The 13,111-nt window shown below is 33.6% G+C and overlaps 1 protein-coding gene and 1 long non-coding RNA gene across 7 annotated transcripts in view; one reads left to right on the top strand and one right to left on the bottom strand.

Annotated features, from left to right (window-relative positions):
* The window catches only part of LOC134269153 (nuclear hormone receptor HR96-like), a 92,135-nt gene that overhangs the window by 38,015 nt on the left and 41,009 nt on the right, over positions 1–13,111 (top strand). Inside the window, exon 1 of one of the 6 annotated variants that reach the window (XM_062751377.1) lies at positions 1,269–1,478. The exons of 3 other annotated variants lie outside the window; for them this stretch is intronic. In XM_062751377.1, the coding sequence (XP_062607361.1) occupies positions 1,461–1,478 (18 nt within the window). In that variant the 5' untranslated portion in view covers positions 1,269–1,460. Of the gene's footprint in view, positions 1–1,268; positions 1,479–1,546; positions 1,604–11,082; positions 11,194–13,111 lie in introns of those variants that run through there. 2 more of the 6 variants (XM_062751376.1, XM_062751379.1) reach the window with 2 other exon arrangements.
* LOC134269154 (uncharacterized) overlaps positions 1,237–13,111 on the bottom strand; it is a 33,935-nt gene continuing 22,060 nt past the window's right edge. Inside the window, exon 2 of the long non-coding RNA XR_009992511.1 lies at positions 1,237–1,272. This is a non-coding gene — a long non-coding RNA (uncharacterized LOC134269154). The remainder of the gene's footprint in view (positions 1,273–13,111) is intronic.

Here is a 13,111-nt window from a genome sequence, read left to right as displayed (position 1 = left end):
TTTTCAGTTCAGTTAATTAGATCAGTTTTAAACCTAAATTTCATTAATTAAACTTGAAAAAATCTTTATTTCTTATACAAAATCAGTTAGAAAATCAGGCTTAATCACCAATGTTAATGCCTGAATATCAGTGTTTAGGACTAAAGGCTACAGCATGACCTTTTTTCTCGTCTTGAAAATATCCCATCCTTTGGTGATAATTATCCCAAACAAGTGACAGGTGTTTTGCCATGGATGAAGTAAGAGTTTATTTATCACTTTTATGGACATAATTCTATTTTGTGTGTGTAATAGCAATTTTGACAAATAAAATGGATCCAAATGGATAACCGGAAAAATGAAATTTAAATGAAACCAAACAGCATGGGCTGCACTGTTTACGCCTTTATTCTGGAGAACTGTGTCAGTCCTAATTCAGGTTGTATCCATATCTATTTTTCTTGGAAACCCTTCTTCTTTATCAGTTTTATTGAGGTCTTTGGCTTATCTGTAGAAATTATGTTGTCTAATATGAAAATGAAGACACAGTAACCTTCAGAGTTTGTCTCAGTCAGTGGTTTAGAAGATTCATCTAGGTCATTAATATCATAATTGCTTTTTTATCTTGGCCTTCAGGGGAAAAGGTACATTGTTGCTTCTACATCAAAACACTGTAATAATTTGATTTTTTTTTGTGTTAGGTTGGTTTCAAAGCCTAAATATTAAAATTCTTAGATAGGATGTGTTATGCCACTGGGTGTAAATTTGATCTTTAAAAGAAATTTGTTCCTGGTGTTAATGAGCAGGGAACCTAATAATTAGCTGTGTTTGGCCTTAAGGTATAGAATACTGGGAGATGTATGAAGATAAGCAGGATATTATTTACAGTATACAGTATGCCTTACCTCGGACACGCTTGGTGAACCTCACGGAGAGGCAATCCATATATTATCTACTGTCATCTTACACACATTTAAATGAGAAAAAAAGAGGTTTTTTGGTGACAATGACATTGTGTATAGGAGATACCTGGAGACTAAGGTGCTCTTTAATCTGTACTTGTAGCGTGACTTTTTGGCGTAGGGGAATCCCATAGTACATTGCTGCAACATGTGGATTTTGGCAGAGTTGGAATATTTTGCAGTGTAGTAGATCCACACCTTGAATGATTCATTTTTGTGTAGTTTCTGGTTTATCTGGTCTCTTTCTCATTTTGCTGCAATCCATATCTTTCACATTAACTTCATGGTGGTGATGTAATTAGATTGACACCATTCTTTCTGCTTCGTTGGGCTTGTGAAAAATAAAAAAAAAAAAAAACATTTATTGATTCCAAACGAATAATTACAGAGGGAGCAAGTCTTGTGCATTGACATTAACACAATTTTGCGCGTGGATGTAAATTCTTTTCATGTGTTGTGTAAGAAGAGAGGTAAAAAAGATGCCTGCAAGGATCAGAAACTAGAGCAAGACTCGGACAAATGGACTGGGACGCACAGGTATGCTGTCTGATTTTGGTGTGTTAGTGGATTGGGTTTTATTGCCTATGTCTTGATGGTGTTAACATTTTTATTGTTTTTCAATGGCTGTAGACACCAGCTACAAAACTTTTTGGCAGGTTAAGGTAAGCAATGTGACAGTTTAGGTGCAATCCTCAATCTCTGGTCTACGTTTTTTTGTGTCTTTGTTTTTGTGTTTTAGAATTACCTCTGGATAAGAATAACTAAGAATGTGTTTACGTGTATATTATTCATTAAGAAATTCTCTGTTATATTGCGCAAGAGAAATATAATTAGACAAAGTGCAATAAACATCTTTGTATTGTTTATTTATTTTTGTTTAACTTAAGCACCTCAATTTATTTTGCTTTTCTGAATTGTATAATTCACATCATATGTATGACAGTTTCTAAAATTTTCATTTTTTTTTTTTTTTTACTGTAGCAGGGTTTTTTTTTTTTAATATATAGAGTATTGCTTTTACTGGAAAATTCTTTGAGTTGGTTAAATTATAAAATGTATTGGTCTTTTAAAAGACTTCAGTTTGAAAAAAAAAATAGTTATGCGTATTGATTACAAGTTAATCTGACTTATAACGTCCCATCTGTGAAGGATAGGAATGGCGAGAATGAAAAGATCTAATTTTGAAGTTTTATCAGGCCACTTTTCCTGTAATTGCATTTTTTGTGCACTTTTAATTATCGTTTCCTTTTCAAGGTCCATTTGCAGTTTAAGATATGTATTGTGTGGTGGATTAAGGCAAGAGATAAAAGTTCAAAGGAAAGAAAGATTTTAATCCATGTTTTTAAGATAATTACCTTGCTTTGGCTAAGGTGAGATAATAATTGAAAATGGTAAGATCAGTGATTTCATCATCAAAGACCGTTCATTTATTTATGGTTCTTGGTTAAAGGGAGTCGATGGGGACATATGTTTCCATTCTTTGAAATTGCCAAGTGTCTTTAAAAACTAAATTAACTAAGAAATCTATCAGTGAATTTCTCTTTGTAATTTTGAGGTTATTTGTTGTTTTTTGAAATGCCTGAAATTCGTGGGCTGACCCAAGGGTTCTATAAATCGGCCATTCCTTACTCAGTGCTCCTTCAGCTTTGTTTACATTGTCAGGTTTTGGGAGTCTGTATAAAATGAGGATGCAGAGATAACGTAATTGATGATGACTATGGAGAATTTGATACAACAGATAAGTAATCATGGAGATAGGGGAATTAATTTTGGTTCCTCATGCTTGTATCTTTTCTTAGAAATCTTTGCCATGTACTAAATTATCAACTCTTTCTGTCTCATTAAGCAATAAAGAATAGCTCCAAATAAAAAGTTTTTTTAGTCGATTTATAAGATAATATTATTCAGTGCCTTTGTTTACTTTAAGATTTCCTCTTAAATCATGAAGAGTTGTCAGAATTGGATTTCACCTGCATGCCATATTTGTAATTAAAGGATGAAAAATTTTATAGGATATGTCCTCAATGAAATTTTAGATGGACCTGACCCATTTTGCTAAATATTTTTGAGGCATCTCAGATCTTTAAAAAACTTGAGGTTCTGCATTTGATTCCATTGTGCTGACCAAAATACATGTTTGCTTATAATGTCCCTTTGAGAATTTTTTCACTCATATTTGAGATGCCACCACTTCTGGTGGAGGCTGGGCTGCAAATTTAGACCAGCATGTACTTGTCATTTGCGGCCTTTGAGTGATGAGGGATTTTTTTTATGCCAACACCTACTGGGACCTAGGACCTTGATTCAAAGGACCAATCTCCATGTCCCACAGTTGAACTCTAACCCACAACATAAGGATCGACTGACCTTAACTCCATGACTTTAGAGCAGAAGCCCAAACCACTGCACCACGTGCAGGAGAATAATACAATTATATTGTGAAATATTATATAAGAAGATAATTTTTTGAAGTCTCAGATGTTGAAAATTAGAAATCTCAATCTTCTTCTATCGGTTTATTTTTACTCATTCTCTTCCTTGTGATTACATTTCTTTTAGCATGTTTATCTATTGTCAGTCCTCATCACCACGGAATAAAACATTACATAATTCCAGGCCCCAGGAGGTACTGTGTTTGTATCATTATAACTCTGATGATTGACAGTACTTGATAGATCAGACTTCTGTCTCTATAAATATAGAAAAGCTAGGGTGCCTTCAGTCAAGTATACAATGTATCAATCAATGTAGAGGTGTTTTGACAAGTAGGTAAAAATATTTTCATTTGATACACCTGTGCACAGACTGCATAATACGTGATTGTTTTGGTAATATTTGATGATGAAGATTTTTTGATTTCATTGCATGAGGGATGTTCATGCACAAGTTCCTTCCTTGTACAAATATACTTTTTACTTGCAACAAAGTTTTTTGTTGAAGCTTTAACATTTTACGGAGGATGTTGAATTAGTCTTTGACATTTCTTCATATGCTGGATATTGCTTGGTAGACAGTTTAGCTTTTTTTTAAAAAAAAAAAAAAAAAAAAAATGTTTAGAAGAAAATTTCATTATAAATTTTAGTGTAATGAAGAATTTATAAATTATAAGGGTATTATTTTTTCAGTACTCAGGCAAAATTTCTGAAATCTTTATATTTGCATATTTCATTTTTTACGTGACCCGGCCTGTCTATTAGTTTACTGTGAGAGCCCTCAAAACGGAGGCCGTAGTGATAACACATGAATTAAATCTACGCTATATGAAAGAGTGCAAAAATTGTTTTGATCAAAATATAAACATTCTATATCAAACTGAAGAAAGTGATATGAACTTTTTTATAAATGAAATTAATGAAGCATTTTATAAACGTAAACTCAGAATATTAATTGTAAAACACACTAGTAAACAAAGTACTCTCCTGCGTAGTATCAGAGCTGCCAACCCTTACGATTTTGGCGTAAGACGTACGAAATCAGCGTCTAAAATACGCCTTACGATTTCTCTTTTTATTCTTCCGATTTCAGTTTTTCTCGTTCAAAATTTATAATACCTGTATTTTCATAAGCTGGCAGTCCATAGTATCTACATTATCATGTATTCATAATTCTTACAACGTTTGCTTGTATCATCATTTCGGTTTTAGAAGGCCAATCACATTCATGTCAATGTTTTAAAGTAAACAAAATGGAAACAACTATGTCTCAGATCGCATGTTCATTTACAAAACATCTTCAGCATCAGGGGGCTTAGGTGGTCCCTAGACCCTGCCTTACTATTTGTCATTTAAGAATGTTGGCAGCTCTGTAGTATTACGACTGCGTACGCATCATCCATTGTTTACTTCCGCAGGAATATTAATTCGGACCAGGTGAAATTCGTACAATTCAAAAAGGTTTCTAGACTTTAATGAAAAACGTGAATTTATGTAATTCACAGGTCTGTTTTTAGTTTCTTACTTAAAAAAATTATCAAAACTCATTAAAAAAATCACATTTGTGAAATCTAGCATGAAAATTATATGGACCCCGTCTTTCAGTACTGTTTCAGTACTTTGATGTATTTCATGGAGTAAAAAATACTGTATGGCCAGTTGAGTGACAGGTTTTCATGGAAAGGGGGGTGGGGTTGAGGTTGCCTCAGAATTGTTGAATGTAAATTTTATAAGGTTTTCTTTTAGACAGACATCTAGTGACACTCAAAACCAAAGAAATTTACTTTGCAGTCAACAGATGCTATATTGCAGGAAGTGTCCCCGGCTCGTAGTTCAAAACATAAGACTATTGAATTTCTTTAATAACTCCATAATTTTGTAACTAGACACTTGTATTGTCTTTTTCTGACATGCAAAATCCTTTAAGTCACAATATTGCATGCAAGATTGAGTGAATTAATTGCAACTTTTCATGCAAACATTGAGTATTTTCTGATGTTATCCTCAATGAATAATCTTTTAAAAAACTAACCATGACAAGATCTATAATGTGTCGATCCATTCAATGATCTAGAGTTGTTGGGAGAGGGGGGTGGGGTTAAAAAAAAGTTAAACAGCAATTAATGTATTAAAATAATGAATCTCAATCTATTACGGGAAAAAGATTGCCAAGACGATTATAGGAATTACAGCGCTATGACAAAAGTATTCGCGATTTTTCAAAATGGCGGACGTAAACACGATGCGCTTCGTAAAAATAAACAATAAATTGTGAAACAAATAACAGACTTACTTTTATTAATACTTGGTGAGGTGGCCCTTAGACTTGATTACTGCTAATAGTCGACGGGGAATAGATTCATACAAGGATTTGATATAGTTTTCGTCGAAGGAAGTCCAGATGTGTAAAATAGCATCGAACAATTCTTCCGGAGTCTTTATGTTTGGAGCTCGATTTTGCAGAGTTCTCTTGATTTTTAGCCATAAATTCTCTATAATATTAATGTCCGGTGATTGAGCTGGCCATACAATTGTAGGAATATTATTTTGTTGTTTGTAATCTACAGTAATACGAGCTCTATGGACGGGGGCGTTGTCGTCTTGAAAACGATAGGTTTTGTTGGGGAAATGTCGGGCAATTACGGGCCAAAGTTGATCTTTTAAAATGGATATGTATTTTACTGCATTGATATTTCCATTGACCATGCAAAGTGTACCAACCCCGTGGTAAGTGATGCATCCCCACACCATTACCGAAATCCTTCTCTGCCGAGGGGGGCACATGCACTGCGGCAAGTACGATTCTTTAGATGTTCTCCACACATACACTCTATGATTCTCTCCTAAAACTATCTGACTTTCATCAGAAAATATAATTGTATTCCAATAATTATTCACTGTGAGTTTTCTTTTCTTAAACACCATGCAACACGCCTTTTTCTGTTGATCTCGGAAACGACCATTTTTTTTCTAACAACTCTTCGCTTATAATCATGATCACGCAAAAATCTTTGGACTGTCCGTGGATTAACAAAGTCATTAGCATCCCTGCTTTCATTAAATTCATTAGTAATATCCTTTAAAACCCGTCCTCTGTTAGTTTTAGTATGTCTAATAATCCAGTTCTGATCTCGTTTTGACAGCTTCCGAGGGCGTCCTTTTCTTTTCAATGTTTTGACTTCACCAGTTGACAAATATTTTTTCCAAATAGATCTGATGGTTGACTCAGGTATTTGTAATAAATTCACAATTACTGATGTTTTTTGCCCCTCCTTTTTCATTTCCACAATTAATTTTTTGACATCATTTGATATTTCTGTAGATTTCTTACCCATCGTAATATCTGTGTGTTTACATAAAATCCAAGACAGCAGACGATAAAAATACTTACATATAACGTCACTTCCGATGTGAAGACAACTCTGTAAAAATTTCGTTTGTCAACACGGCATCTAATTAGAGTTATTTCCCATTCCCCGAGCGAGGCGCAGCGCAAGAAAGACGCCATTGCGTAAAAATCGCGAATACTTTTGTCATAGCGCTGTATGTCAGAGTTTGTTTCTTTTGGTTCATAAAATGTACCTTTGATGCATGATTTTAAATTTTTCAATATTCTTATTTTGAAGCTGACAAAAAACAGAGTATTATGAATATAATTTTTTTTTAATTTGGGGAACAATTAATTATTTAATTTGCTAGAATCTGTATTGAGTGGCAAAATGAGCCTATTTCTAGAGCAAAAAGAAGTGCATGCATGCATGGATTCAATTGCGTTTTGTTTCTGATGATGAAACTCAGTCTTTGTTTCAGTCCTACCAGACTTTGACTGAAAATGATGTCTGATGCTGCCTCTAATTATGGAAACACTTCAAAGGCACTGACTGCTATTTTACTTTCATTAGACATGAATTATAATTGAATGTGATGATTATAAGAGCTACTTTCTCCCTTAAAATGATAGCTTCTGAGTTGATCAAATTTTCTTTCAAGACTGACAACCAAGCAAATATAGGATGAAACTTCTTCACCATATATCAAGCAATTGAAGCGAGACTTATACCAATATCTATATACTGCCACTATAGTACTTCATAAAATTAGATTTCAGCTTAATAATTAAGTGCTCTTTTTCTTCAACGGTACACAATTTTTATCAATGTTTTCCCTTATTTGACTTTAATTTCAATTATCTCTTAATGAGGTATAATTTTTGAAACTTTCATTACCTATCAGAAACACTTTAAGTACCCCTTGACAAAGTGTTGAAGTGAACACCACTGTTAACATGGACTTTTCATATACACACCCCTCAGAGTGTATGTAACTCAGAGAAATGTTTGTTTTACTGGGTATTTACACTTGAGGTCACGGTAAGCCATGGTCAGTTAGTGGTGAATTAAATTGCCAGGTAATATGTACCTGACCATTATTAGTAATAGACAAATGTGAAGTGGTTAGTCTAGTGTAGCAGGCTTTACATAATAACACACATATCCTATGGATTTTGGAGTTCGTCAACATTGAAAAAAAGTGTGTGTATAAACCAGTATTCATTTCATTTTCACAGGGGTCAACAGTATTTACCTCAGGAGGTGTGTAAATATTGAGGTATTCTGAAGTTTTGTCGAAGATATCATACCTGTAGATGTGTGATAGTGCTTTCTGGAGTTTATACTAGTGACATACAGTAATGCGCATATAAGAGAGCTTCATTTTGTTGCAGAAAAAAGTGAAGTGTCTTAAATAGCTGGGTGTAACATTCATCATCTTATTAATCAAAGGAAGATTTGTGGAGGATTTACATAAGTTCAGTAGCATTAAAGGCAGTTATTCTGTGGATTTATCATGGTTTCACTTAATGAGAGGGAACTGTACAAGCACCTGCCTAGTTTTTGACTTGTGATGGCATCCATTCTCAGGTGACCAATTTATGACAGCCAAATATTTGTCCACATATGTAACATTGATTTTTTGGATGTTAATTGATTTTGATTTTTTGCCATGTTGGAGTTGTTACTAGTGCTTGATTTTTCTCAGCAGGATCTGTGATTTAGCTGTGAGCCTTAATTATAACAGTAAAATTTTATTTGATAACTATATTAAGCCTTGTACAATACAGCTCTGATGGATTTTGAAGAATCACGTGTAAAGTCCGAGGTATGTAGATCTTATAAAGATGCAATATGGATTTCTCTTACCTTATATTGCTTTAAACCCATAGGACAGAGAGCATTTAGCTTTTGAGAGTGTTGAAACATTGTGTATACAGTATTTTTACAATGCATTCCAGAAGCTATGGTCTTCAAAATTTAATGTCAGGTTCAAAACATCAGTTATCTTGAGAATTAAGGGTTCCAATGGTCCCAGCATGTTTGAGATATCAAAGTTTGACTGTATATCTAGTAAAATTATCCATGTCAGTGTTTGAAGGTGTTACACATACAAATTAATAGGCCAAAGCTAGAGATGAATTATTATTATCTCAAACTATTAATTTGACTGCAAAAAACACAAAAACAAACCTCGATCAAGCTATATCAAGAAGATTGAAATAAATTTTCAAAAACAGTTACTGGGTCCTCCGTGTGACTTTGATATAATTCCATGGTGTTGGAGATATTGTTGCTCGAGATACAGAAGTTTAATTGAAATCTCTCTTATGAACTAATGAGATTGCAGCATTTTTTTAAAGGTCATTTAACAGTTTCCATTTTCATCCTTTAGGTCATGCAGTATTATTGCCTTTAACTTTCTGGATAACATTTACACTAGATTAAATATCTCTAAAGCAATCTATATACAAAAAAATTTATGGATACATATGCAGGGGGGTCTTAACATAAGGTCCCTGCCCTCTCTGTAAGGTCAAGGTCACTGGAAGAAGCAATGGCATTCTGCTTCTATAGTGACTGTGTCCTTTTCAGACTGAGCTTGAGTCGAGGCCATTACCTCAAAAAATATATTGAGCAATTAATAATCTTAATGTCAACATAAACTAACATGGGACTTTTTACAGAAACTCTCTTTTAGTAAGTTAAAAATCTGTGGTTCAGTTGATTGTACCTAATAGAGTATGGGGAATTTTTACTCAAGATGCTGAGGTGATTGTTAAGGTCCTAGGGCCTGTTGAGAAGGGTTACAGTAATAGTTTTGGATGTTCTGATACTGAGTTATCAGCTGTTGTGTGGGAGTTGGGAGCAGAAAGTGGAAATATAAATATTGTTAGGTATGATAAAATATGCATAATGATGACAATGAAAGCTTAAATGGATCAAAAAACAGGTTACATTAACTCAGATTTTATATATATTTTTGTTTTATAAGAATTAAGGGAGAGCCCCAGATTTGATAAGGGAAGTAATTTTTTGACATTATTTTTCCTATAATAGTATACTGCCGATAGCAGTGATTTCCCTGTCATGTACGAGAGATCAGTTAACTCCCGTAATGTTAAGGTCTTTGACCAGAATGTCATCTCAGCGGATAAAAAGTCTTTCGTAATGATTTAGTGATTCTGTTATTACTGGTTCTTAACTTAATGTACAATACATGATAAATTTAATGTAGATTGTTTAATGTCATCTTGTCCACTCCCTGTCTGTGATCAGATTTATAGTTGATTAACAAGTACATGATTTGCATGACAAATAAATATATATTGGTAATAGAATAAATATTGATATTTTGAGTCCTAAAAAAACTATCAGTGAAATTGTATGATAATTTAAAAGTAACAAAATGTGAAGAAGTTTGACACAGACTCAACCAATCATGACAAATTTTGGTTCATTACTGCAAGTCAGATTTATACCCAAAATAGCAAGTGTTACCAAATGTTTGCCGTAGTGTTTCAATAAATATAGAAAGAAATTATATGTTAAATAAAATGTAGCCTGTGATTAAAATCAAACATCATCAAATTATGTGAAATGTTAGGTCCCTTTGCTAAGTCTGGGGTGACCTATTGCTATGGGATCCTCATTTCCACCTCCTTGAAATTCCAGTATCATCAACTGGTTTTGGGGGTGAAGCATCAGTGGTCATAAAGAGAAACAATTTGGTGCATTTCTTGATACCAGAACACCCCCTCCCCCCTACTCCCAGGAAGGGAACAAAATCATTAAAATTCATTGACTTTGGTTTCAATTTAAGAGTGGTTTGTAATCTTTTGATCATTTCCATCTCCCTGAGATTTGAGAAACATCAATTGGTTTTAGAATAACACAAAAATTGTGCATTTCTGGAAACCTAGGTTTCTCTGATTTTAGTCATGTGTAACAAATACATAAACCTAGGTTTCTCTGATTTGTCATTTAACAGTATTGATCAGAATCATGCATAAAATAAAATCCAGGAGCTGGACATTTTTTTTCTTTTTGAGTTTCAATTAATGCCTTATACATGAGAATTTGAATGTTAGGTTTTCATGATAAACACTCTCCTTGTTTAGTTAAGGAACCACTTATGTACACAAAGCAGGGTCGTATGAAAAGATATTTGCTTTTTCTGAGTTAGACAACTTAACAATATTGCCAAACACAGGTTAGATTTTCATTCAAAGAGGGGCTAACAAGTCAGCAATGTTATTCTATGGAATTTCTTTCCTATAATGGACTCAAAGAGGACGGATGAAGAATACATGCTTTATTGTACTTTGAGAGGAAGTTTGGGGCGTGTCTTTCTACTTAGGAATACTCTGTGTGAGGAAGTTAGGGAAGCATCCAGATACCTTGGCTTCTTTGTGTGATTCAGTGTGGCATTGGAATTATTCTGGTTTTCATAAAAAGATGTACATATGGACTGTGTTTAGAGGATAAAAGGTAAATTTACTGTAGATTCCATGATAATTTTGGTTTTAATATTTTGTAATTTCAGAGAAAAACCTCTTGGCATATAAAATTACTCATAAATTTTATCTCTTTAATGCTGAAAAACATGTAAAAATTTAACTTCAATATTTTGTCCACTTGCAAATCTATGTTCTTGTGATTTATATTTACCAGCGATCATTACGCTCAACTCTTTGCATCCCTTTATGCCAGGATTTGATGCACTGGCCATATCCTTAGAGTGTTTGCCTGGCTGTCCCTTAGACTCAAAAATCAAGCATGATGCATTTTATTCCTTATTATTTATTATTTCACTATTGGGTTCTCTGAGGATGCACAGTTCAGAGTTGAAGGTTTAAGAAAAACAGAGATGACAGCATGGAGATGATTTGTTAGACCAAATGTCTGACATTCATTTAAAAATTGTGAACTATAAGATACTTAGTCTGATCCATGCTTTTATTTTGAATAATTGTGTAGCATATAAAACATAACTTTATCACATTTGTTGCATCTTTGTTTTGAGCATACCAAAGCAATGGTTGTCCATAATTGTGCATGAAGGAAGTTCTTTTTTAGTGTGTGTGTTCAGAGACCAGAAGAGCTTATGCGATAGTAATGCGTCCGGCGTCCGTCCGTCTGTCCGTCTGTCTGTCTGTCTGTCTGTCTGTAAACAATTTTTCAAAATGCTACTCCTCCTACAGTTTTGGTCTAATTTCAATATTACTTGGCACACAAGTAGACTACACTAAGATAGATAATTTTATGTATCGGTTTTTGATTTCAATGAACGGTGTTGCCGTGGTTACTAAAAATAGAAATTTTTGTGAATTTCTTTCAAAATGCTACTTCTCCTACAGTTTTGATCTGATTTCAATATAATTTGGCACACAAGTAGACTACACTAAGATACATAATTCTGTGTATCGGTTTTTGAATTTGATAAACAGTGTTGCCGTGGTAACCAAAAATAGAAATTTCTGTGAAATATCTTTCAAAATGCTACTCCTCCTACAGTTTTGGTCTGATTTCAATATAACTTGGCACACAAGTAGACTGCACTAAGATACATAATTCTGTGTATCGGTTTTTGATTTCGATAAACGGTGTTGCCGTGGTTACTAAAAATAGAAATTTCTGTGAAATATCTTTCAAAATGCTACTCCTCCTACAGTTTTGGTCTGATTTCAATATAACTTGGCACAGAAGTAGACTACACTAAGATCCATAATTGTGTATATCGGTTTTTGATTTCCCTGAACGGTGTTGTCGTGGTTACTAAAAATAGAAATTTCATTAAAATGGTTTCAAAATGCTACTCCTCCTACAGTTTTGATCTGATTTCAATATAACTTGGCACACAAGTAGGCTGCACTAAGATACATAATTAGATTTATCGGTTTTTGATTTCCATGAACGGTGTTGTCGTGGTTACTAAAAATAGAAATTTCTGTAAAATTGTTTCAAAATGCTACTCCTCCTATAGTTTTGGTCTTATTTCAATATAACTTGGAACACAAGTAGACTACACTAGGATCCATAATTGTGTGTATCGGTTTTTGATTTCCATGAATGGTTACTAAAAATAAAAATGTCTATAAAATTGTTTCAAAATGCTACTCCTCCTATAGTTTTGGTCTGATTTCAATATAACTTGGCACACAAGTAGACTACACTAAGAACATAAAGAGACTTTATCAAGGATCATTATTCTATTTATTGCTGTTGTAAAGTTTCAATTCCCAACTGCGTAAGTACTGTAAATCACTTTTTATTCATGAGAACTTTATTTTAGCGTAATTACGCGAGACGGTATACTTCATTGTCGCGTACAATAAAATTCCTAAAGATTATATACAGCAATGACCACACTTCGTGAAAATTTTGTCTCGCTAATAAAGAGTCAATG

This window comes from Saccostrea cucullata, unplaced genomic scaffold, assembly GCF_032062105.1.
Source record: "Saccostrea cucullata isolate Sc308-1 unplaced genomic scaffold, CSIRO_AGI_Scuc_v1 ctg381, whole genome shotgun sequence".
NCBI classification, from domain to species: domain Eukaryota; kingdom Metazoa; phylum Mollusca; class Bivalvia; order Ostreida; family Ostreidae; genus Saccostrea; species Saccostrea cuccullata.
Note: the sequence above shows the minus strand (reverse complement) of the source record. Positions and strands in the feature narration are given on the sequence as shown.